The following is a 25,366-nucleotide window of genomic DNA, read 5'->3' on the forward strand; positions in this document are numbered from 1 at the left end:
TATTTAATACAAATTTCTCCTCTCGTTGTGCGTAAATTCAAATAAGTCACGTAATTTTAATATCAAATATCTTTACAATATTTTATTAAACATTTAATTATATGAATATTGTTTTTTTATATCAACTGTAATAAAATTGATATTTTTAAAAAATATATATTTAAAAAACGATTTTCTTTAAATTCTATTTTATAGATATTATTATTTAATTCTAAAATATATAATCTTCCGTCTCAATTTTTTATGAAAACTTTTTGTTTTTGATTATAATATATTATTTTTTTGGGGGGGAATTTTAAATTTTCTTTATTTTTATCATTTAAAATATCTCTAAATTATCTTTAAAAGAAGATCAAATAAATTTATTAAAGGAAATAATAATAATATTAATATATTATTAAAAAAAGATTATTTTATCAATAGAATTTTTAAAAATAGAATTCTAATTATAAAATTCTTTTTTTATTCTCTAAAAAATCAAATTTTATGATAATATTTAAAATTATATTTATTAAAAGAATACACTTATTTTTGATATTCAAATATAAGTTTTTTTTATTAATATTCTTAATATTTTTTTTATTTTTTCTTTTATATTTATAAAATAATAATAAAAATAAAATAAAATTATTATAGTTCTAAAAAAAGAAATTTATTTTACTAAATAATCTTTTTATTAAAATTAAAATTACAATATTATTTATTTTCATATTATTTTTATTTATTTTTGTATATTTTATTAAAATTATTTTGATAATATAGAATCAATTTTTTTGATCAAGTATATTTTCATTTATTAAAATTATTATTTTTAATTCTTTTATATAAAGATTAATATTTTATTCTATATAATAAATAGAAGAATAATTTTTAATTTGTTTTATAATAATTAAAAATATAATTTAATAAATTTTTTTTAATAATATATTATAAAAAAGAAAACAATAATAAAACATATAATTTATTATAGTTAAAATTTTATAAAAGTTATTAATAATTTATTTATTTTGATATTATAAGAAATATTCATTATTTATATTTTTATAATTTATATTAAAAAAATATATCTCAATAATAAATATTGAATTTAGAAAATTTATTAAATTATTAAATAAAATCCTATTTATTATTATTATCATTCAAAATATTTTTACATTATAAAAAATTATTTTATTATTTTTTTTAAAAAAAAATCAAACATATCTTTTAAAAATATTATATTTAAAAAAACTGATTTTTGAATTATTTTTCGAATCTAAATAATTGAATTAAATACTTTTTAATAAAATATATCTTTCTTTTTAATAATTATTAAAAATTTACATATTTCTTTTTTAAAAACATTTTATCTTATTTATAAATATAAAATAAAATTTATAAGAAAATTTAATAAAAGAATTAAAAAAAGATCTTTACAAAAAATAACAAAACTTTATTTTAATAATACTATAATTTTCTTTTATAAATTGAAATAATATATAAACAAAAATAAAAGTAGTAAATAGAATGTTACGAGGTAACAGCTGATCTGTCCATACGAGCTCGGGCCGTCTGGAAAAGCAAATAGATTCACATATAAAACTATATGGCAATTGACTCATGTGGTCTCCCCATTATAAGCAAGCATAGACATCGAATCTGATCGAAGGCACGTGATCAAGGATTCCCATTGAGTTGAGGAATCCCATTATGGCGGGAATTATTCCCACCTTGATGGGACGATAAAGGGCAATGGGATGTATAGTACGAAGGTCTATATAACTGGAAAGAGTTTCCTTATTGTAGAGCTTCGTGCTCAAGATCAATCATTTAGTATACTCTACTATTAGTTACGAATTGTATATCATTATTATCATTACTTAAGTCCCTGCTTAACGCCTAGTTATAAACCACCTCGAGAGCCTAGAGCACTTCCACGTGATCTAGACAGCAAACCTCGTAACGTAGAATTATATTATTTATTAGAATAAAAAATAAATCATTGTTAATTGTGACGGAAACCCCTGCTTTCCTCCCACCCTTATTATATAAGAAACCTCAGGTACATTAACCATGTCCACACATAATACGATTACTCGGGATTAGTATACAATTTAGATGGCCTGAGGATCAGATCCGGACAAGTACTAGGTATCAATGGTTATCGGTAAAGTAAGATCATTGGAGGGCTAAATATGACTTCTTTTTGCCTAGCCATTGCGGCTAGGCCATTCATTTGGGTATATATAGAGTAGCTATCCCCATCTACAGGTGCCCTTCACCTGTAGATTCTAAGTTAAATACAATTGCTGGTCTATAAACACCCTTTTGATCACATTAATATTGATTTAAATAATTTTATTTCATATATTTTTAATATCAAAATTATTGGAATATAAATTCTTTTCTAATAAGTAATTAAAATATTTCTAAATAATAATCTTTAAATAATTGAATCTGTTAAAGTGAATGGTTCCTGCGTAGCACGTGCACAGGGCACTAGTCCTATTAGGACTAGATTGAGAAGCTCTCTGTAAGAGAGCTTCGCACTTCCGTAGAACTTAGAAGAGAGATTAACCTACTAGACCAATATTACCTCAGTTCTGCCCTATCAGCTTCCCACTATTCCCTGTGTGAGGTCATTCCTTTTAACAGAATCTATATTAATAACATTTTCATCTTAATAATTTAATATTTCAAAAAAAAAAAGATTTTATAATTATTTTAATTAATCTTTAATGTTATTTTGAATATTACAAAGACATAAAATCAAAATAAAATAATTATTAAAATATTCAAATATTAAAGATAATAAAATGTTACGAGGTTTGCCGTCTAGATCACGTGGAAGTGCTCTAGGCTCTCGAGGTGGTTTATAACTAGGCGTCAAGCAGGGACTTAAAGTAATGACAATAATGATATGCAATTCGTAACTAGTAGTAGAGTATACTAAATGATTGATCTTGAGCACGAAGTTCTATACAAAGGAAATCCATCTTGATCATATAGTCCTTGTGCCTATGGTTAACTAGGAATCGTCGTTCCTGGTTGTTCCTAGGAACATTTCGTTCCTCACCGTTCCATCACATGTTTTATGGTCATGTGACATACTAATCGTTTTGGACGTAACAAGGTGGTTTATAACTAGGCGTCAAGCAGGGACTTAAGTAATGACAAATAATGATATACAATTCGTAACTAATAGTAGAGTATACTAAATGATTGATCTTGATCACGAAGCTCTACAAATGGAAATCTATCCTTTATATAGAACTTCATACTCTACTGTATTCGATCCCCTAGATCACTCACGTGATTTCAATCAGAACATATGTCTGTGTTTGCTGAAGGTGGGGAGACTCTATAAGTCAATTGCCATACAATTTTGTATGCGAATCGACTTGCTTTTCTACAGGGTCCAAGCTCATATGGACATGTTGACTGTTACTTCGTAACAATTTATTCTTTCATTAATTATTATAAAGTATAAAATTGATTATAATAATATAATATTCAAATAACTCAGAATTTAATATAACAGATTAGGTTTTTTTTAAAAAAAATATAATTAATAATATCCGATTAAGATTTTCTTATTTACTTTTAGATTTGAGTATTGATATTCACTTTTCAAACATGATTTGTAACAAAATCAAGAGCTGCAAGGGAATGATGATGGATACGAAAGCCTGTGCTGACTATTTTAGAATTTTCGGAGGAAGAATTATGTGTCTCGTCAGGGTGATAATATATGGAAATACCTGACTGAATTGGCGGGATTGATGACGCTCTTGTACGCATTAAGTCTAGTACTCTACTTTCGGGCCAACCCCCCTTTTGGGCCACTTTCCTTACCAAAAATGACAACAGTCAATATTTATAAGTGAAATGGTGGTTTGTGGTATAAAGGGGTCGGCCAAAAAGGGGGTGGCCCGAAAGTAGGGTTATACGCCAAGCTCAAGATCCAACTAATTCGACTATCAGCCAAATCCAATTCTCGAGCAGAATGATTCTGTAGCCCGGTCAACAAATGGGAGGGAATATCCATAGATGCTTTTCGCCCCTTCTAGAGATACATTGTTGGATGCATATGGCTGTTAAGGAAGAGCTCAACATGGTAGATATCTTTTAGCTTCAATAATATTTGAGAACTGATACTATAAATTTGAAGAAAATACTAAACACTAGAACTGCTCAATTGAAATACCACATAAATGGCATAGGTGTGTCATAGTAGCATTAAAATATCGTTCGCCCAACAGATCTGAACCATACGTACTTACAGATCTTTGAATGGAGCCTCCTTCTTGCCATTTCCATACTTCCTAACAGCTTCCTTTCCAGCAGTGCTATCATTCTTGAAGGCTGCAACCTCATCATTACTCATATGTTTTGCAACTTGATCTGTTGCCATTTCTTGAAAGAGAACCCTACACCCTCATGGCTGTAGTCTTTATCATTGGCTTGATCTTTGTGATATTTGACTCGTATGAAATCGCTGTGAACGGTCTCGGGGTCGAGAGACAGAGTAACAAGTGTATTGATTGTAGCCGTTTTTGGAATAATTTTGAAGGTCCACGACTGTCCCAGGTTAGAGTGATTATTTAGAATCAATCAACAGACTTCGTGATGAATATCAATACCTGTTCATTTTTGAACTAAATAACCTCGTCATCACTTCTCACAATTTGATACCCCTCGTTCTTGCTATCCTTAAACAACTTTGGGAGCGCAAACCATTGCCCGGCCATCTTGTACCGATCGTTGGCGTAAACGAATTGGTCATCATATACGCAGTCGGGCGTATATCTTTTGATACGTTCGATGGTAGATAGATAGCTATAAAGAGCAATTATGTCGTCGACGAGTGCTTGGCGAGCGGGAGACAAGGGTAAAGATTTGGAAAGATTGGGGTGCCAGTCTTCAGTTGAAGAGACTTGGCGAACTTCAAAGCTCTCTCTGGGGCTCGCTGTACTTGCCATGGCCGTGCGTGTAGAGATGAGTGAATTAGTATTTCTGAGTGGTTTTTGTGGGAGTATTCTGGTAGTGATCACGGGATAAAATATTGTATAGAAAGGACGCAGGAAGAAAGGATTTCTGGACCACAGTTACCTAGGACGTGTAGAGCTTACTTATACGCACGTATAATAATGAATAATGACGCCAATATGCTGTAGGAGACTACGCAGAAAGGCAGGTGCGATGTGGCGAGAGTGTGTTTCTCCAGGCCCATTCGGATCTGTCAATTCTTTGACCTTTGGTAGATACTTTGTAGAAAAGACAAAATACATTTCAATAGTAGAAACTTGGACGTCTTGACGTAGTCCATTTATTGGGATGCGGGGTATGTGTATGTAATTATTAGCAATGTGGCGTTTCTCACACTCATAGCATATCTTCAGAGCTTCAAAAATACGAGTAGCTATAGCGCAACGGACAGATAAAATCCTGAACACTCACGCCATTCACGCCGTAGTACATGAATTTAAGAACTGCTCGATTTTCAAATCCTGATTAGAACACTGAAGGTGTTCTTAAGTCTCAAGTAGAGGGACGAGAGTATAATGGGACAGGGCAGCGATGGTCATGAAAAAGTCGCGGGGGCTTCCTGCTGTGCACTATCTGAGTGTGTAGTTGAGCTTTTCCTTTGATGAGGAGAAGTTCACGTCGGGGCTCGAGCAATTTGGCTTTGGTCAATGATCTTGTGTTAGAACTTAGCACAGATTCAGTTGCTGCAGTGGAATAGCTAGTATCTTTCTTGACATGGTGATAGAGGAAAAAATGAATTTGACCGGAACCTTTTGAACTTCTAGTCTCACCTAGTATTTCAGTCAACAACCGTGCTTGATGAATATTGAGGAAAGTTGAGAGATATGTAATGTACCAGTTCAATTTTGATACTGTCAATTGATCTAAACCCATCTTTGTTTCCACGCCGCGCATAACTTCCCGTCATCTGTCACGTTTCCCAGGCCCTTGAAGGAAACGAACAACATGAAGAAACAAGGAATCAAAGGAAATCATAGTTTTCTTTGTTGGATTCCACTCATCGCAGAATCTAGTTTACAAAATTTCATAATTGTGCATTGCCCCAAATTTGCAGTTGCATCACATCCAGTACAACTCCTCCGCTGCTTACCCGCCCCTTCGCTTGATTTTGCATTTCCTTTGTCGTGCAAACACAAACACGATAAAAATATCTGTTTCCATACGAGGAGAATGTTGGGCTGACACATTGTCCCAATTTCCCGAGCTCGCCTGCGTTGAGCACCAATGAAATATAACTGAGTCGTCAATCATTTTCATGTCGATTACAAATATCAACATCACGTCGTTATGACGACGTATAGCTTTGCGGTTCGCTTGAATTTCTCCTAGCTGCTAAGACGTGATTTGATTATGAAATTCCTACGACTAAACGGTGAATCCTAGTGCTTTGCTTCAGCCTTCCTGCCTCTATACATCGGGGTATATTGGTAGCAATATCTCGAAAGATGAAAGTGCTCAACTTGCTACGCTGTAGCATGCACCACTTCTTATCAAGTAAGGCAAGTATACTTGTGTCCCCAGGCACATTCGATTGGATGTTCGAGTTGACATCCTAATAGTCTATAATTATTAGTGTTGTCGCAACAGTTGAATTGGCTAGAAAATAAATTACCTCTCCTTAAATGGATATCTGGCCTCACGCAGTGTTATGCACCTCTATTCTCATCTTCCTTCCTTAGATAATTCTTGTTTGAACCAGCAACGGCTACAGTAAGAGAAAGAAGAAAAATAAGTGAGAAAACTTCACGCAATCCCTTGCCCCTACGATTGGACATAGTATACTCTTCAAAGACTTTGAAGCCTTAGATTCGTATGTATATTTTGTCTGATAGATAAACCACCCTAATCTGATGCCAGTGTTTTCTGTGCGATATCGTTTGTGAATGTTGAACTTTATATGATATACAACATAATATACGTTGTCTACTAAAACACACGATATCGTCTTTCCTATCTCATTCTGAGACCCAAGTAGAGGTGTTGAACGTTTTGTAAATCAATCATAAATAAAGATTGAACCACTGCCACGGATCGACTTCCGTGGAGGCTTTCGAAATTAATAGGAAGAACTCTGAATCGGACCGGAACCAATGGCTGTCGTGGGCCAAATTTGAGCTGCCGTCAACAGTTTTCGTGTACTAATCATTTTAAGAAGATGGTTAGTTCTATTTGGAGCAGTTTGACCTATCTATGAGAGCAATATGATATTGCTGGCATTACTTCTAGAATATCATGTGGAATTTCAATCGACTTAACGAGAATCTTGTCGAACTTCGAAGCAGGCAATTTAGTTTTTCAAATCCGAATACGATAAGATGGATCTCCCTGGAGATGGGTCTAGCTGCGCCGACCAGCTTTGCGAAGACTCCGAGGATTTGCTTGGTGTTCGGGATTTGAAATGGCTCTAATTGTGGAGTAGTGCGTTTGCGCATTTCGCAGGAACGACATGACATGATATGACAAGACATAACTTTAACATGATCTTCTTACCTAAGACTGCGGCGTGGATAATTCGCAGATGCAACAATTTGTGATTCCACTGTCATGTATCGGAGTACTGCATACCTGCCATTTGGCTACCAGACTCTTCATTCGTCGTTCACTAGATCACTACAAGAAGATCTACTCTGTACTTCAACTAGCCCTACCCGGAATACAGAATAGACAAGGCTGATATGATAAGCCCAAGGAGATAGAGAGAATTCCTCAGCATATATATTTTATATGTAAATACCATCCATATATAGCTTGACTATAGTTAGATCAAATCGATTGTGAATTTACTACTACTGCTACTACTACTATAGCTTGAGAGAACCATTCATTGAATAGATGAGAATGGTTAATTCATTAATTGCAAGGACCCCGAGTTATCCTCAAGGACCTCGGGAGTATAAGACTTACAAAGAATTTGGTCCAGCATATAAAGGACATGGCTTGAAAAGAATTAATTACCCAAATAGGTTTGGAGCTTAGTTGAATATCATTTAACTGACCAATTATCAATTCCTTATTCCTAATAATTGTCGGACGGGAAAAGTTTAATACAATGCCGAAGTAATTGATTTATTTGTTTAGTCAACGAATGTTCTTGTTGTACCCGCTTTCCCGCTTCCTGTCCCTGGCAACATTTTGTAACTCTACAGAGTACTGGTAATCCCTTCCGTTTGTTCTTCCTCTAAAATCGAAATCTTTCTTTACTAAATATTCTCTCATTCGTCGTAGTCTGCTTCTTCAAAGGACATTTTAAGACTCCTCCCAGCTCAAATTTCTCGGATCGTGCTCAATCCATCTGAATAAATAACATTTATATCATGGAAGCAGTACTCAAAGGGCGGGCAATGTGCCCATTTCTTCAAAAGACCTCCCCGGCAACTCTCCGATCCCTCTCTACATCCGCCCGTCCTCATGCCTCTCCATGTGGCGGAAGTATGTCGAATCTGCAGACTATTGCAGGTCGCTGTCCAGTCATGGGCAAAGCTCTTGCTATCCAGACTGCAAAGGCCGGAAAGGCCGGGTTTGGTGGCGTTGCTACCATGAGGGCCATTCGAGCCTTTTCCGGCAAAGTTAGCACTGGAAAAGCAAAGCTTCATACCAGCCGATCCCACGAAGCAAGGGCTGTCGAAGATACTGTGTTCGGCCGTGAAAGCGGTATGTATTTCTTTTGAATCCACTCCATTATTCAAGTCGAGTCACATTCTTACAGAAGGTGAATAGTGCCATTTCAACACATCAAGCAAACGCGTCAGCCAACCCAAGCTAGTCGCCATGAACAATCTAAGGGCGGCAAGTTCGATTATGAAGGCTTTTACAATGCGGAATTGGACAAGAAGCACAAGGATAAGTCCTACCGCTATTTCAACAACATCAACCGTTTGGCCAAGGAATTCCCCCGGGCTCACATGGCCAACAAGAACGAAAAGGTGACGGTATGGTGCTCGAACGACTATCTTGGAATGGGCCGGAATCCGCAAGTCCTAAAGACGATGCATGAAACTCTTGATGAGTATGGTGCTGGTGCTGGCGGGACCAGAAATATATCCGGTCACAATCAACATGCGGTTGGTCTTGAGGCCTCAATTGCGAAACTTCATGCTAAGGATGCTGCGCTTGTTTTCACTTCGTGCTATGTTGCGAACGATGCGACTCTTGCGACACTTGGTAGCAAGCTGCCTGATTGTGTCATTTTATCCGATTCATTGAATCATGCATCTATGATTCAGGGTATTAGACATTCTGGCGCGAAGAAAATTGTCTTCAAACACAATGATTTGGAAGATTTAGAGGCCAAGTTGGCATCTCTTCCGCGTGAGGTCCCTAAGATCATTGCATTTGAATCGGTGTACAGCATGTGCGGCTCAATTGGCCCAATCGAAGGAATATGCGATTTAGCCGAGAAATACGGCGCCCTTACCTTTCTCGATGAAGTCCACGCTGTTGGCATGTATGGACCACACGGAGCTGGTGTCGCAGAACATCTAGACTATGAAGCCCATCTTGCAGGTCGTCCCCAAGGTACCATCATGGACCGCGTGGACATCATCACTGGAACTTTAGGCAAAGCATACGGCTGTGTTGGTGGCTATATCGCCGGATCTCATAAGATGGTCGACGCCATCCGATCCCTTGCTCCTGGTTTCATTTTCACCACCTCTCTCCCGCCCGCGACCATGGCCGGTGCACAAACTGCCATAGAATATCAATCGCAATACCAAGGTGACCGGCGTCTCCAACAGCTCCATACACGAGCTGTCAAAGACTCACTGAGTGAGCGCGATATACCCGTCATCCCAAATCCATCTCACATCATCCCTGTCTTAGTTGGAAATGCGGAGCTTGCCAAACGTGCATCTGATATGCTGCTTGACGTCCACGGTATCTATGTGCAATCCATTAATTATCCCACTGTTCCAGTTGGTCAGGAGCGTCTTCGTATCACTCCGACACCAGGCCATGTTCGCGAATATCGTGAGCATCTTGTTAACGCCATTGATTCTGTATTCACAGAACTTGGCATTAAACGAACCTCCGAATGGGCCGCTCAAGGTGGCTTTATTGGTGTAGGCGAAGCTGGTCGCGAGGTTCCAGAACCTCTTTGGACCGACGAACAGCTTGGTGTTGATCAAGCTGTCAAGGAGATGAAGGCCGCTGGCCCGGTGGGTGTTATGGAGGCGCTTTTGGAGCGGGAGGCCAAAGAAATAGCCAAGTCTGTCAGTGCTGCGGCTTAATAGTGTTTTCTTTCACGCACGGTACACCTTTCACTTGCAAGATTTGTGGCCGAAGCGAGATGGAGGATTGGATGGATAGATGCTCCTCGGACCCAAAACCACGATCTTTTTGAGCATACAATAATCTAGACGATAGTTGTGATGATGGAATGGAGAGCTGCTGATATCACTGAAAGTTATGCGCACTTTGGCTATTTATTTATATTGGTAGCGATAGCTATTTCCGCGGAATTGATTGAATCTATGCTGACAAACTTGGTCGTACATTACATACTGAAGATCTTATACATGTTGATATGACCTAGTGAATGACAGTGGCATTGTGATATTGGAAACTGGAACGGCCCAACCAATGTTTTGTAGAGAAAACTAACACTATTGTCATGTCACATCATTGGGCAAGGAAGATAGATAGTGTTGCTCATCACACATTGTAGATAGATGTTATTACTCACGTTGCTCATATTTTTGGCGACTAAGTAGGATGATTCTGAAGTCAAGGCGAACGGGAACACATGTTTGTATTGATAGAGTATTTTGCTATTCTTCCAGCAAGCCTGCTTTTACGGCGACTCCCACAAAGTCCATTTCCAGATTCCTGATGATGCCCAGGAAACAAGACAGCAACTCCTATATCCACCGGCCAGGCCAAGGTGAATTTGGGTTGACTTATCTGTTGGTACCATCTGTAGATGTTCCTTGTAATCATGTGAACACCACCGTGTACACATATAGTCAAACAATTGAATCTAGATGTCCATGACCGATTCATGTATTGATGACTGTCTAGATATGTGTGCTATCTGAGTTCTCCCATATCTAGCCCGGAACAGGACAGGACAGGATACATGGAATTCTTCCTGAATTACCGCAGCCAAAGAAAATACCATACAATACAAAAAAAAAACCGTCAACTCCTGTACTATGCCTATGCCATCTATTAGTGTAGCGGAGCCATAATGAGCAAATGCAATGTGTATGCCAAGAAACAAATCCAAGTTCAAGTCCAAGAAAATGTCCAAAGGTAGAGCAAAGCCACCGATGATAAGCAATGCGAGAAAGCTAGCCATTCAATGGTAGCGAGGCGCATGAGAGGTATGCAAGCCAAAAAAGAAAACAAAAATCAGTAACAAGAAGGGGTATAATATAAATTTCTGTTGGTTCGGTTGGGGTCATTGTCGTCATCGGTGTATTTTTGGGGTCATTTCGGAATTCATGGTGATGTCCTGGTAGATAAACCAGCTTCCTCAAGACGGCCATGGTAATATGTTTCCTTCCAATTATCCATCTCATAAGCCGGACCCAGCAGGAAACAGGCCTCCACATATGTCCAGCGCGCCATCGACTGCTCCCTCCAGATGACTAACCCTGTCTTTCAAACTCTTATTTTCAGCTCTCAATAAGCCCACAGTGTCCCACGCCATCGATGTTCCCTGGCCACTACAATTTGAACATGTATTTGTAGGACTCGATTCGCTGGAGCCAATGCCTAAGATTTTCCTGAAGGCTGATGTTTGGGGCTTGGGTTTTGTTGGAATTACTATTGTAGGGTTATTGGTGAATTGAGCATCCCTTTGAAGTGCACCAACACGCCCAAAAGATGAAGGGATGTCAGGAGTACTGTCTCTTGTACTGTCTCTGGTCATGACAGTTGAGACTGTAAGTGTGGGACTCCTGCTTCTCGAGAAGACACTCTCTCCCCCACCACTTGCCATATCATCATCACTTTCCCCACTCAAATCAGTACTACCTGCACTTTTCCTCCATTTAGCCCTTATGTCTGGTGGAATCCCTAGGTCTTCTTCCCCAACCGTAGAACAATAGCTTGCACGATATGCTATCCTCGCTGCTTCTTCCGTCCTCTTTATCTGAGCGATATGCTGATCTCTCTGTTCCACACGAGCCTGTTTTTCTACGGCGAGTTGGGTTACCAGGTCCTCCATAGCAGTGTCTTGTTCATTAAACTTCTTAGCCATATCTTCAAGTTGAAGTTTAAGATGTTCGGCGCGGATTTTGGCTTCTTCGAGTTCTTCTCCTTGTGCATCTTTCTCGGCTTTCATTTCATGGTATTGGATTGTGCGAAGTTTGTATACGGTTTGGAGTTTTAATAAGAGACCTTCGGCGTTGCTTTGAAGGTTCTTGAAGGCAGCAGGCGAAAAAGGATCAGCTGCGCCGAGTGGAAATAATGACGAGTGGATGTCAAGTGTGAGATATTCGTCGCTATCCGGATCTGAGGGTAGTTCGATCGCTTTGGCAGGAGCTTTCGGGGAGGAAAAGAAGCCGAACATTGAGCCGCCGGTTGATTTCGCAGGAGTAGAGTTGAGTTCGACGACAGGGAGAGTACCCTTTCTCTCGAGCTTTGGATTCGGCGACGGTTCTCTCGCAGCTGGCATTTTCGAGACCAATCCATCTTGTTCTAATCCTGCAGCTTCCGAAGGCGACGAACCCCCAAACCAACCGCTTCTCCCTCCCCTTGATCTTTCGGGAATCCTTGTTCGACCACCCTTATCTCCAGTCAAGGACGCCATGTATTCGAGATGTTGATCCTCCTTCGTTGGAGAATTCTCGGCCGATCTGTGTAGGCTTGGGTTATTTTGACGCGTACTCCAAGAAGGTAATAGTTGCGTAAGAGAGCGTTGATGTGTTCGAGGTCGTCGCGAAGGAGCTCTCTCTTCATCCAAGGACCCTGGGCTGTTTCCTGAAGCGAGGGCTACAGTTGCAGGTAAGAGAACAGAGTCTTTGGTTCTGTTCTGATTTGTTCCTCCGGATAGCTCATGTGCAGATTGGGTTTCCACCCATACTTTGTTTAATGGTGAGGCCGTTCGAGATGTATCTGGGGTTAAGGAATGTGTTCGTCGATGTGTCTGGGGCTGGACCTTGCCCTGTGCTGGCAGCACAGGAGATTGGAGATTTGGCATAATGAAATGCTCGGCATAAAGTTGTCTCGGATGCTCTTTCCGTTTCTATTACTTCAGCTCTTTTGGATTGGTACCGAGTGTCGTGGCTTTCATGAAATACCTAGGTAATTATGGATAATAAAATATCCTTGTCCCCTTCCTTCTTCATGCGAGGGCGAGGATGGCTTTACTGATGTGCCAAAGGGATCATTTGAGGATGGATTCGTCAGCATTCAGAATGGATTTACGGGTGTGCCGTCACGAGACAATATCGAGGTAGGGAATGTATGTTTCGAACAATCCCACCCCGTGCAGTGTACAGGATGTCGTTTCTGCACGGAGTATTGAATATTTCCTCTGGGTGCAGGGACTAATAAATATGCTGGCAAGATTTCTGGATTCCTAGACTCCGTGGACCGTTGGGTAGAGGTACTGTAATAGTGGGTGGGTAGTAGTAGAGTGGGGTTATCTGAAGCCGTATTTTGAAGAATGCAGGCGTTGATCATAGGATGTTTTTGGGTTTGAAGTTATCGCTGTGGTGGATGTGATGGATGTGATATGATGTTGTAGTCAAGCACAAATACAGATACCCAAGAAGCAAAAAGCAGTAATAGATTGTTATTCAGTGGAAGGTTACAAGTATCATCATCAAGATATGATATATTCATAAAAATAAAAATAAAATAAATAGAGGAAAATAGCTGAGCTGGATAGCTGAACTGGATACCAATGCATCTTGTATGTATGTACTCGGCACAAAATGAGGGTGGTTGGTTGTGGTTGGTTGGTTGGTTGTCTTGTGGAATGTAGAGTGGATTGAGTGTGAGAGAAAGAGAGAGAGTGAGAGTGAGTGAGTGGGTGCTTGACTGATAAAAGTAATAAGTGACAAGTACCGACTCCCGAGTACGTGAGTAAGTGAATAAATGAGTGAGTGATTGATTGTGCGAGAGTGTACTGACCACAGACTACCCCGTCCATTCAACCATCCATCCACTTTACTGTGCTGCGCATATTGCGGACCATGGAAAAATGGAAATGACCAGAGGCTGGTGAATCCACAACCAAGATATTGTAATTATTAGGTATCTATCTACCTAGGTAGGTAAGTATACGTACAGGTATATTAATTACTCTGCACTGTTGATGACTTGACTTGACATCATAATAATGACAATAATGACAATAATGTATAAAGATTCAATACTTTATATGTATTGATCACTTACTTCCCTTTCCCTTTTCCTTCTGCTCTTTCTTTACCTTTATCTTTCTTTACCTTACTTCTTCTTTACCTTGATCTTCTCTCTCTACTTCTCCTCCTTTTAAAAATATCTGGTTACTTTTATTTTAATGCAATCAATCAAGACTCTCCCTTTCATCCATCCATCATTCCTCGGGTGTTTGGGAAAGTCCGTTCTTCTCCCAAATTAATATTGGAAATCAAACAAATCAATGAATTGACTGATCCCCTGCCAAATTTACATTACCAGATTATCATCATCTCTGACCATATGGTTTCGTGGTTTTTATATCCACTTTCTAAATGTGCTTTGAAAAATAGCTACTCAGAGTCGTATGCCATTCAATCACCAAGAAATCCTACAATCTTCACGTACCGCAACACACACAGTACAATAGTAGTACAATAGCGGTACACTGCACACTGCACACACTACTACTCAGCTCACACAAACGTGTAGATGGTCATTCTGATCCCGCCTCATTGGGTCGATCCTGCAGGACTCAACTGAGATATGCAACAAAAAGCTGCAAGAATCTGGCAAAGCAAGAATTCCAAGTAGCCCACGGGATGTAGTTGAGCCAATCAACTCGGGTTTTACGTCCGAGTTACATCCAGTCCCGAGATATTTTACTCGTGAGTCGGTACTCCGTAGGTACTTTACCAATATGACTTTTGACCTGTCTTCCCATTCCTGTCCTTGTCGCATGCAAAGACTTACATACGCAATACGCATCGGCCGGCCTCTCTCTCCCTCTCTCCCAGCCAATCTAATTTCTCTTCCCTTTCATCCAACCCTCCTAAAAATAGTCTTCACCACGACCAATGTAGTAAAGCGCTTCTCTTTTATGCAGGACTGAAAACCTAAAAACTACCATCATCGTCAAGACATGCAACAAATATCCAACAGCGTCACTCCAGATATGCAACAAATCATTTAGTCATTATGCATAGTCATGTGATTTCATCTTTTCTTCTTCCCCATTCCTCGTGTTTATCTTATCTATGACACCAGAACCAACGCCCGAATGATTAGTATATATAGTCGAAAGAAAAGAAAAGAAAAGAAAGTAAAGCAAGGGATGATATGAGCACCACCAGATGATCAAACACGTGCAGATTCTGTGCTGGAAGTTTTTGTTGCAAGTCTCAAAATGGGTGTTTGCATAATCGGGAAAGAAAACCTGCATAATCTCGGGCGGAAAGTGTTAATAAATGTTGACCGTACCACCAAGAAAATGTTGCCGTGTTCGTCCGATGTTTCTCATGGATGTTTGGATGGAACAATGAATGTTTGGCAATCACCGCCAAGAAATAAAATATATCGAGGACGTGCGTGTAAATTAGATATTCCCAGCCAGCTGATGCTAGCTCATGATATCTGAAGACGTCTAGTACAAGAGCACAAGTATGTAGCACAGGGAGGTAGTAGCACTTACCAGACCTACACGACTCTGACGTTTCAAAATGAGGTCTTGCAGGTCTCCAACTTGTGGGATGCTCGAAACCACAAGTAAATATAGATGCTTCCATCATTCATTTGTGAATACCTCGTATCAAGCATGTATGCCGACTTCTACATACTCTATCTAAGTTTCAATCTTCAATTTATAAACATGAAAGATGAGTTGACGAAGTCTCGTGGACCTGCACCGCAACCATTCCCTCGATTCGGGCTAGAAAACACATTGCCGTAAGCCCAAAGGATTCAATGCGAAAGAAAAGCGCTAGTGATTACCAGAATGCTCAATACATGCCGCCCAAATTCGCCGCTACCATATGCTTGTGGATATCTAGAAACACAAATACCACCCTCTCCTACCCCAAACATCAATCTTGCCGCTGTCTTCAATAGAAGATTATTGAGAGAACCAGCCTCAGGGATCGTGAAGCATTGAGACTAAGCGCTTTTTCCTGACCCATTAACCACCAACGGTGACTTCGGAGTTGCCTTTCTCTTGGCATCCGCCGCTACCATGGCCACTGCAGCTACCACGCTTTCCCTGACAGTTGCCCTCTTCCTCTCTTCCATCGTTCCATCCTCAGCACTCTTCCCTTCCTTTGACCTCTGCAGACTCTTTCCCCCATGGCCAGGTGCCACAATGTTTGATTTCGAATGTTTGGTGTCCTGTGAAGATACCTGTGATTTCGGTTGCCCTCTGTCCCTCAATTGTAGGATGGAAGCAGAAGCACTGCCGGTGGGTCTCATGGGGCTTTGTCTGGGCTCTGCCCCTTCTTTTGCAAGCTTTACCCGTAGATTTCTTCCCTTGAAGTCTACCCCGTCAAGCATATCTACTATCGCTCGAGCCATACTACATGTCTCGAAGCTGAGAAATGCATGGGATTTTTGCCTGCCATCTGGATGTTTCTCGATTTTCATACTGCACAAAGCAGCAAGAGGGTTTTCAGCCGATGAAGTATCCAGAAATTTGGCTTTGATTCCTGCGTGTATGAGATTTCTCAAATCAGTGGTAGACGCATGGTGAGGGATTTGGGTGACAATGACTTTGCTTTTAACAATGGACATGGTGTCGTATTGTTCGGCAATCGGCAGAAAAGGGGGTGAAGATGTAAAGGTTTGGAGAGGTGATGTAAACATGGGCGTGCTTGGCACCACATCGCCAGCATATAATATGGGATCAAAGGTTGGTGGTAATGGTGCATTTGGATAGATCCCAACACTTCGAATCTGTTGGATCTGAATTTGTTAGGTTGTATCATGGCAAAGGTAATGAGATCCGCTATTCATACCTGAGTTATACCTCGATCATTAAAAGTAGTCGATATCGAAGTGGTGGTTGAGGTGCCATTTGCTGCAGGTGTCATTTGGTAAAAAGACATCTGTTGAATGGGCCCTGAGCGTGCTGATGACACTGAAGGTATTGGTGCTGGAGGTGTAGGATCGCTTGTGGTGCTTTCGCAGGAATATTGCGCTGTCCATGGCATTGCAAGATCTCGCACTTGGATAGATTCCGTTTCATTGCGGCCATCTGCGCACAAAGCACGATTATCCATCATTCCACCTTGCAGATACTCTGTGTAATTCTGTTAGCAAGATCTCTTCATAAAAGGTGAACTTACGGAGCGCCTTGAGGAAGTCTTCCCTTCCACGGACCGTCACCCAACCACAGGTAGATTCAGGATATACTTGTGCATGTTCAACTGCAAGGCAATGTCCCGTACAATCTTGGTTACGTGCGAAGTCCTTTAATCTTTGCCATGTACATGACCATGGGAGGTTACTAACCAGAATATAGTACAAGCCAGTAACATTACCAGGTAGAACTTGAGGCATGATGTTTGGTACGAAAGTCTGACTACATTAAAGCAATGAATGAATGTTAAGACAGATCTAATATTGGATAATCAAATCGTAGGCTACAAGCCTTTTATGGAGCTTTGAGCTATAGGATATATGTACTAGGTAGGTTGGATGAGTCTTTTATGAAAGCCTCAAGTTTCAATAACCAACCAAGATACTCTAGGCATACAACGCATAAGGTCAGATAAAAAAAAGACATGGATTAAATTGGAGACTTAGCTACGGCATAGGGAAGCTGCGCATAAAGCAGTTGAAAGCTTCAACGGTCGGTGTGAGAACTATACTAAGGCCTTTGGGTTACAAGAAAAGCAAACGGTTATATGCAGGGCTAGATGACTATTCATGTGTAAAATGCATATTTGCCACCCCGCTATTTGCCCACGGCTTTTCCCAGAGTAAAGAAGAAAAAAAAATCCGAGACCCATGAAAATCAAGCTGTGTAACGTATGGTTGGTCTCAAAAAAGGTAAAAATTCTAGATTCCAAAGTTGATTCAGATACCCCACAACCACAATCTGCCTGCTATCTATGCGTGTAGCCTAGTCTCCCGAATATATTCCCTGTGACTTATTCGTGACTGGGGAAAGAGCGTTAGGATGCCATGATCTTGAATATAGAATTCGATATCAAACTCGACCGCCTTCGTCGAGCTATGCCCCCATGCACTTTGCAGAATATGGTTTTTGTAAAGTAATAGTGGCTTAAATTACCACCATGAACCAAGGGGGGCGGTCAAACTACTCTAATATGGAGAAGTTGCAAATGCCATTCGACCGAAAAAGAGAAGTTAGCTATATGACCTGTCAGATTCTAATAGTCAATCTGGAACAACGCCGCCAAATCCGACCACTGGGTAGTTCCGGCATGAAAAAACACCCCAACCTATTTTTTATGACCAACCCAGAAACCGATTTCGCGGATACTGATTCGGATTATCCAGATCCAGCGAGATATTAGAAGCGAAATGTAGTGATTTCCAAAACCGTTCCTTTCTCTCGGAAAAGGCGTTCCGGAGACATTGGCCCATTAAGCTCATATACATGCCAACTATTCTAGAATTTCCCTCTTGTTCAGCGGGGTGATGTGTAGCTGAGAAGCCTTTGTGTAACTAAAGGCCTATGATCGGTGTCTAGGATTTATTACAACTCAACGGGCCAAGCAAGATAGAGCGATTGCAATTTAAACCACCAACCCGGGTTAAGACTGAGATTTGTATGCAGCGTGGTGCATGAATACAGGGCAGAGCAACACCACGACAGCAGCAGTAACCGTACAGAAATAGACACACTGGCTGAAAAACCCAGATGCACAGCACGGTTGGCCATATGAGTCACAAATGTAAACTGTTTATTTTACTTGAATCATCTCGGAAAAATCGAAACGCGATATCCGCGAAAGTAGAGAAACAAATGATATTTACTCCTAATAGAGACATAGGATTTTGGCGATCGATCATTTTCAGATCGCAAAGATCCCTTCTCAAGTCTGTGAGGGGGCAACCCGCTTTACTTTTCAAACAGAAGATCTTTGAATTAACACCTATATAGAATATGTACGCAGATGCAACATCAACACCACCCAACACAGTGATTCACCGGCTGTTTGCCAATGCGACATTCCCAAGGCGGATCCGTTTTCTAATCATGCAGAACATATCGAGTTCATGTCGCAGTTGGCATTTTCCCCCGCATTTCCATCCAGTCGTATAGCATAGCTTAAATTATGGTAGGGTTGAGGTTTAGGAAATATGCCTATCGATATCAATCAATCGGGTGTAAGCCTGGTTGCCCGGAATGACTTGAAATAGTGAGGAAAGTTACAGCCTCCAATGAGAACGCCCAGAAGGACTAGAAGGGCCGTCTTCAGAGCTTTCCGAACCAAGAACCAATCGCTCTGGTACTCAATCATTGGGACATTATCTTTCACCAGCCTGGGGGATATTGACACCATCTGAATATGCTACACAATTCGCGTAGTATGATTCAGTTGAATTTGTGATAAAATATCGATTGTTGAGGAACTTGCGGACAACAATATCATTTGAAAGCTCCATAGAATTTCGATCTTTGGGACAACTAGGAACTTAATACAATAATAATCGCCATACCTGTGAGTTGGCGTTTTTGGACCATGTGAATGTCCCATAATAGCGTCTCGATCGTCAAGTCAACAGCATTTGTTCAGTGCCGAATTATGCGAAATACCATAAAGAGGAGGCTAACGATAAACATTTAGTACGCTAGTAGTACAAGTGAAACAAAAGCCTAATTATTTCACAAGCTGAAAAGAATCCATTCTACGTAATGCTCATTGAAGAAGAATGGGAAATTGAGAAGAAGGTGTGTAATACACAACATACAAGGACAAGGGGACAACGAAGAGACCGACACCAATCAAATTCAACTCGCGCCTGCGCCTGCGCCACAAAATTGCCCAAATTTCAAAAACAAGGAACCCTCCTATCAAATCTTCAGTCTATGTTCGATAGCTTTGTGCGACATATGAAACGACGGGAGTAGGGAAGCTATAAGCAACATAATCGTTGATGGAAGAGATAGTGGTGACGATGGAGCTAGTACTGCTAGTGGTCGAGTGTGAAGATGAGCTAGGACTGCTAGTGGTAGAAGAAGAGCTGCTCAAGACGGAAGTTGTTCTTACGCTACTGGCTGGAAATACATGGCCACTACCGTCAATGCTTCCAGTTGGTCTGAAGGAATCTGACGAGTGTGGGAAGCCGGAGCTGCGGATGCTGTATGATGGCTTAAAGCTGCCGGATGGCTTGAGAGCGCTTGATGAATGTGCCAATCCTGTTCCTGTCTCGGTGTGATGCAGTCTAGTTCCACTGCTGGTAGTTGTATTCGATCCACCAGTAGGAAAAGGTACCTTTGGTGAACCAGAGCCGCTAATGCCCAAGTCAGAATGCGTGGATGTGGGACGGCCGCTGCCCGTTCCTCTAATCTTGCCGGTTGAATATGATGTGCCGGTTGGTGCATGGCTTGTGGTAGTCTTCTTGCTTTTGGCAGCAGATATGAATTCGTCATATTGCGTCCCCGACTTAGGGTTGATGGCAAATACCATGCCTGACTCACATTCGCTATTTTGGCGACTAGGATAACATTAGTGGAAGATATTGCACCTGCAAAGGGCCGAAATACCTGAAGAAAAATAGTGGGTTCCTGGCGTTTGTGACGGGGAAATCAACAAATGTGGTCATGTTCTTCGCCAAGATGGGCTTGAATCCAGAATCATACACACCATTCATAACGCAAGGGGCCGTGACATCACAAGAAGTGACAGTGTGATTTGTGGGGTAGAACTTAAATCGTACAGTATCTCCTTTCTTCGCATCAATATATTGGGGCGAGAAGGAGAGAGTACCGTTTTGACCAACTGAGACGACGTGTATTGGCTTCAATGGCTTTCCGGTTCCAGTGGGTTTGTGTGAGCCGCTAGCTCCTGTTCTGATACTGCCTGTTGGGTAGATAAGGTGACTTCCATTTCTATAAGAGTAAGGTGCCGCGGTAGGTTTACTGGTAAATGATGGCTCACGGGTCTTAGTTCTAACTAGACTTTCCGAATGTGTAGGTGGTAAGCTAGGAGTCGAAGTGGCGCTTGCGATCTTGGTTATTGTTACAGTGCTAGCCTCACCATAAACATCTATTGTGACATCAACAGTGATGACCTGAACCACAATGATTTCTCCATCTGAACCGTAAACAACCTCCGTGCATTCATAAGTTGACGCACCGGTAGGGCAAACCTGGACTGTGGATACCCCTGATATCACGTTCACCTGTGTAACTGCTCCAATCGCGTCAGCTGAGGGCAGAGATGTAATCTGTGCTCCTGGAAGCGATACTGTTCCACTGAGAATAGGGGTAGAAGTCTTAAAAAACTTCAAAGATGATGAACTAGATCCGGAAGCCCCTTCAATTACTGTCCCTATATTGTTGACCGTGATGGTTTGAGCAGGTGCTGTGATAGTAATTGGTATGGCAGTAGCTCCGCCCTCAAGTGTGACTGTCTGATATACCGTTGTTCCGAACCTCTCTCCGTAATCTCCAAGAGTGACGGTAGAAGTTACGACCGAAGGTTCTTTGACAGTTATAGTAGTGGGCTGATAGACAGTAGTCGTGACAGGCGAGCAATTAGTATTCGAAGATGCAGCCCCGATCCCAGAAAGGAGAGACAAAGCAGCTGGTCGTAAAAATTTCATAGTGGGAATGTGAACAGGAAATGTTAAAAGCACTTAAAAAAAACTCAAGGAATGAAGGATGAACTGGTAAAGATAGCAAAGGGAAGAAGCTTCCCACGAAAAGAAATTTCGACAGAAGAAAAAAGAAAAAAAATATAGAAACACTGGCTCAACGTTGAAGTTGTAGCAACGGTCCGCACGGCTTATTATAAGAGTAAGTCTAATGGTATCATGACTGAAAGGAAGTGCCACAGCATAGATTTTATGGCTTCAAAATCCCATGCTGCACGAACCATGCTGTTATTATGGAAAGGTTACACTCAATAGGTAGGATTGACGGTAGCTGTTGATAACTTGAACACAGAGTAACCGAGATTTTCAAGCTGCGCTTCAATCTAGAGAACTACGTTGCCAACAGGACGACCAAAGGGCTGGGTAAATTTCGTAAATCTGAGTTGCGGCGCCAATGGTGTGGAAATTTGCTCTTCAATTTTGCTTCTGAAAGGATTTAGGATTTGTAGTGAGAACCAAATTGTGTAGCATTGAAGGATTCGACTTCCCAATCCAGATGACAGATAGTAAGCGTTTCTCGAAAATAGTGACACGTCAGCCACTCACATATGATCATATTGAAAATAGAATGATTATGCATAACTATTAGTTCGTGAGTCATGAAACGGTTCAATCAAATGTTCACTCTTCCTGCGAGACACAAGAACACAGGTATCGTGACTTTCTTGACACTTTCGTCTCCTGCGAGAAATATCAGTAAGGGGCAAGAAAATCAGCTTCGCGCCTCACCCGAGAGCGATACATGATGATGGTAAATCCCATGTTTGTTGGGGGAGAATATGGCCGTTGCTTTCCAGAGATGAAAATTAGGTAAATCGTCCTTTCATGCCATCTCTGCTTCACTATTATTTACTTTTCGCAATCGGAAATCCCCTCTACCCATGTGCCACTCTCTCCCCCCTCTTTCCTCACCACTCTCAACCCCTCAACTCGCATGCCCTTATCCACAGCCTTACACATATCGTAGATCGTCAATGCCGCCGTTGAAGCGGCTGTAAGTGCCTCCATTTCGACGCCCGTTTTCCCATCGCATGACACACTGGCCGTAACTTCCACGCTCCCAAATTTATTGAGAGGACCATCTTCTGAAACAGATGACGGCCATTTATATCCATCGCCTTGTCCTGTGCCAGACCATGGAATTGAAGTCTTTGAAGCGGAAGATGAAGATCCTGTGCCTGTCCCATCCTCGTGCGAGATTTGTAGGTCAATGTTGACATGTGTAATTGCAATTGGATGGCATAGAGGTATCAAATCAGAAGTTCTCTTGGCAGCCATGATGCCTGCGACACGAGCGATTCCTAGTACATCGCCTTTCTTGGCTCGATTATCACGGATGAGTGGAATTGCTACATTATTGGAAAAGTGAATACTGCAGACAGCAACTGCAGTTCTTTTGGTAGACTGTTTAGAGGAGATCGAAACCATATGTGCATCACCCGATTGTGTAAGATGAGTAAGCTTGTGCACTCCCGATGGGATTGAACTTGACAGGGTGTTTGTCGAAGACTCTTCTACGCCACTGGTGGTATTGTTGACTTGAGCCGGGGTAGATTTGCTGGAGTACAGGCGTGCAGAATGAGTAGATATATATGGTAGAAGATTCAAAGGGATTTGGTGGAATCGACGTGAGGGCCTACTTTCAAAGATTTGAGTGAGTGCCTTCGGACCACGATAGTGTTTGTCATCTAGATAAGATGTCAGTGTTGACTACGCATCATACTGCAGAAACGCCACATCATCTTATTTGCAGCTATCTATATTTCAAGATATTGATTAAATACATCAGGGTATTAAAAAGACACCAGAACGCAAATAATTTCATGCTATCGCATCGCTCACATATCTCGATGGAAAATGAAACCTACCCACCTATTAGGATCATGGGTCTGTTCTTCATATTTTCCAATTCGCCCATGCCGGCGTGCTTTTCCTTCTTCCGACTCACAGCCATTCCAATGACCTCTAGCAACTCTCTCTCGTTAGAAGAGCTTCCTAGAGGGCTATGGGCATCTCCAAGATTCTGTCTCCTACCCATTTCTATCTGCTTCATCGCTTCAAAAGCTTGCTCATCAATGGGATGATTGCCATTGGATTTCCTCAGAATATCTCTTAGGGATACTTCAGCATTGCCAAATAAGCATACCTTCAAGTTGCCATCACTCGTAATGCGCAATCTATTGCAAGTACCACAAAAGTTGTGAGTCATGCTTGTAATGAATCCCATTTTCCCCACGAATCCAGGAATCTCATAGGTCTTGCTTGTGTCATTCTTGTGGTCTGCTACCTTTCGAAGTGTAGGATACTTGTGCCGTATGATATCAAGCATTTCCTTGTAGCTCAACATTTTACCTTGGCTCCACTTGTTGCCATCAAATGGCATATATTCGATGAATCTAACTTCGACATCTTTATCTCGACCTAATTCGACGAATGGTATTATTTCTCTTTCATTGACCCCACGCATTACCACGCAATTGATCTTGAGTTTTATACCAGCGCCCAATTTGTTCATGTGTAGTATCTTGTCTATACTTTTCATCACAGCTTCAAAGCCTTTCCTTCGAGTCATAATCTGGAACTGCCATGGATCCAAAGTATCCAAACTTAAGTTGATCCCAGTCAACCCTGCTTCCACCATGCTATCCAATTTCCTTGCAAGGTTTAGCCCATTTGTGGTGAGACAGAGCTCGCGCAGACCATGGGATCGCAAAGCTCCAATCTGTTGCATAAGAGGCACGATATCGCGACGAACAGTCGGCTCACCACCGGTAAGGCGGATCTTTGAAACACCTTGGGAAACAAATATAGTCGATAGGAGCACGATTTCTGGGGTTGTAAGAAGATCTGGCTGTGGCGATTGTGGGACTCCCTCTTCTGGCATACAATACAAGCATCGCAGATTGCACTTTTCTGTAATCGAAATTCGAAGATAATCGTGTTGTCTTTGGAACTTATCGGTAAGAAAGGAGGAGAAGGGCTTGGCATTTTTGAGTACGTCCTTTCTGTTTGATGATCTGCTAACTGGTTCAGTGTTTTCGTGCAAAGGCAATTCATGCCCAGGGAGCTCTTGGATCGGTAACGCGGCAGTCGATATTGCTCTGTGTATTTTCCAGGACAAGTTGGGCTTGCCACCCTTAAGTACACTTTCTCGAAAAGCTCTTTTCAAAGACAACATCTTGTAGAAAGGAGGGTATGCTTTGTTGGAGGTATCTTGGAAGAAAAGAGACGATACGTCCTGTCAAAATAGGTGTCTTGAGCTTCCAATATCCAGCGGCGCAAAGGCAATTGAGTGCTCTTCGATCATTTCGAACACGAGTAATCTTATTGCCTCATCTCTCTGAGTATTGAATTGGAAAGTTATGCTTCCTTATCGTCACGATGA

General features: G+C 41.0%; 13 protein-coding genes across 13 annotated transcripts; 4 read left to right on the forward strand and 9 right to left on the reverse strand.

Moving 5' to 3' along the window:
* Positions 1–3,686: 3,686 nt before the first annotated feature.
* Positions 3,687–3,866, forward strand: SS1G_06931 (predicted protein; the record flags this gene model as incomplete). Its single annotated transcript, XM_001591435.1, has 1 exon — positions 3,687–3,866. A coding segment is annotated over one exon (180 nt), but the record flags the coding sequence as incomplete, so codon positions are not given.
* Positions 3,867–4,258: 392 nt separating this feature from the next.
* SS1G_06932 (predicted protein) lies at positions 4,259–4,366 on the reverse strand (the record flags this gene model as incomplete). Its single annotated transcript, XM_001591436.1, has 1 exon — positions 4,259–4,366. The coding sequence occupies one exon, from the start codon at positions 4,364–4,366 to the stop codon at positions 4,259–4,261; it is 108 nt and encodes a 35-aa protein (XP_001591486.1).
* A 271-nt stretch (positions 4,367–4,637) lies between these two features.
* SS1G_06933 (predicted protein) lies at positions 4,638–4,961 on the reverse strand (the record flags this gene model as incomplete). Its single annotated transcript, XM_001591437.1, has 1 exon — positions 4,638–4,961. The coding sequence occupies one exon, from the start codon at positions 4,959–4,961 to the stop codon at positions 4,638–4,640; it is 324 nt and encodes a 107-aa protein (XP_001591487.1).
* A 483-nt stretch (positions 4,962–5,444) lies between these two features.
* On the reverse strand, positions 5,445–5,901 carry SS1G_06934 (predicted protein; the record flags this gene model as incomplete). Its single annotated transcript, XM_001591438.1, has 2 exons — positions 5,445–5,501; positions 5,599–5,901. The coding sequence occupies 2 exons, from the start codon at positions 5,899–5,901 to the stop codon at positions 5,445–5,447; spliced, it is 360 nt and encodes a 119-aa protein (XP_001591488.1).
* A 1,349-nt stretch (positions 5,902–7,250) lies between these two features.
* Positions 7,251–7,481, reverse strand: SS1G_06935 (predicted protein; the record flags this gene model as incomplete). Its single annotated transcript, XM_001591439.1, has 1 exon — positions 7,251–7,481. One exon carries the CDS (start codon positions 7,479–7,481, stop codon positions 7,251–7,253), a length of 231 nt encoding a protein of 76 aa, XP_001591489.1.
* Positions 7,482–8,342: 861 nt separating this feature from the next.
* Positions 8,343–10,170, forward strand: SS1G_06936 (conserved hypothetical protein; the record flags this gene model as incomplete). Its single annotated transcript, XM_001591440.1, has 3 exons — positions 8,343–8,679; positions 8,746–10,025; positions 10,093–10,170. 3 exons carry the CDS (start codon positions 8,343–8,345, stop codon positions 10,168–10,170), a joined length of 1,695 nt encoding a protein of 564 aa, XP_001591490.1.
* A 116-nt stretch (positions 10,171–10,286) lies between these two features.
* SS1G_06937 (predicted protein) lies at positions 10,287–10,546 on the reverse strand (the record flags this gene model as incomplete). Its single annotated transcript, XM_001591441.1, has 2 exons — positions 10,287–10,447; positions 10,531–10,546. 2 exons carry the CDS (start codon positions 10,544–10,546, stop codon positions 10,287–10,289), a joined length of 177 nt encoding a protein of 58 aa, XP_001591491.1.
* Positions 10,547–11,545: 999 nt separating this feature from the next.
* On the reverse strand, positions 11,546–13,174 carry SS1G_06938 (hypothetical protein; the record flags this gene model as incomplete). The annotated part of the gene is made up of 1 exon (XM_001591442.1): positions 11,546–13,174. The coding sequence occupies one exon, from the start codon at positions 13,172–13,174 to the stop codon at positions 11,546–11,548; it is 1,629 nt and encodes a 542-aa protein (XP_001591492.1).
* Positions 13,175–15,547: 2,373 nt separating this feature from the next.
* On the forward strand, positions 15,548–15,910 carry SS1G_06939 (predicted protein; the record flags this gene model as incomplete). The annotated part of the gene is made up of 2 exons (XM_001591443.1): positions 15,548–15,725; positions 15,789–15,910. The coding sequence occupies 2 exons, from the start codon at positions 15,548–15,550 to the stop codon at positions 15,908–15,910; spliced, it is 300 nt and encodes a 99-aa protein (XP_001591493.1).
* Positions 15,911–16,293: 383 nt separating this feature from the next.
* On the reverse strand, positions 16,294–17,688 carry SS1G_06940 (predicted protein; the record flags this gene model as incomplete). The annotated part of the gene is made up of 3 exons (XM_001591444.1): positions 16,294–17,082; positions 17,145–17,428; positions 17,475–17,688. 3 exons carry the CDS (start codon positions 17,686–17,688, stop codon positions 16,294–16,296), a joined length of 1,287 nt encoding a protein of 428 aa, XP_001591494.1.
* Positions 17,689–18,461: 773 nt separating this feature from the next.
* SS1G_06941 (predicted protein) lies at positions 18,462–18,671 on the forward strand (the record flags this gene model as incomplete). Its single annotated transcript, XM_001591445.1, has 1 exon — positions 18,462–18,671. One exon carries the CDS (start codon positions 18,462–18,464, stop codon positions 18,669–18,671), a length of 210 nt encoding a protein of 69 aa, XP_001591495.1.
* A 1,518-nt stretch (positions 18,672–20,189) lies between these two features.
* On the reverse strand, positions 20,190–21,930 carry SS1G_06942 (predicted protein; the record flags this gene model as incomplete). Its single annotated transcript, XM_001591446.1, has 2 exons — positions 20,190–20,808; positions 20,966–21,930. The coding sequence occupies 2 exons, from the start codon at positions 21,928–21,930 to the stop codon at positions 20,190–20,192; spliced, it is 1,584 nt and encodes a 527-aa protein (XP_001591496.1).
* A 900-nt stretch (positions 21,931–22,830) lies between these two features.
* Positions 22,831–25,159, reverse strand: SS1G_06943 (hypothetical protein; the record flags this gene model as incomplete). The annotated part of the gene is made up of 2 exons (XM_001591447.1): positions 22,831–23,539; positions 23,850–25,159. The coding sequence occupies 2 exons, from the start codon at positions 25,157–25,159 to the stop codon at positions 22,831–22,833; spliced, it is 2,019 nt and encodes a 672-aa protein (XP_001591497.1).
* Between the last annotated feature and the right edge of the window lie 207 nt (positions 25,160–25,366).

Source organism: Sclerotinia sclerotiorum, genomic scaffold, assembly GCF_000146945.2.
Source record: "Sclerotinia sclerotiorum 1980 UF-70 scaffold_9 genomic scaffold, whole genome shotgun sequence".
In the NCBI taxonomy this organism is placed as follows: domain Eukaryota; kingdom Fungi; phylum Ascomycota; class Leotiomycetes; order Helotiales; family Sclerotiniaceae; genus Sclerotinia; species Sclerotinia sclerotiorum.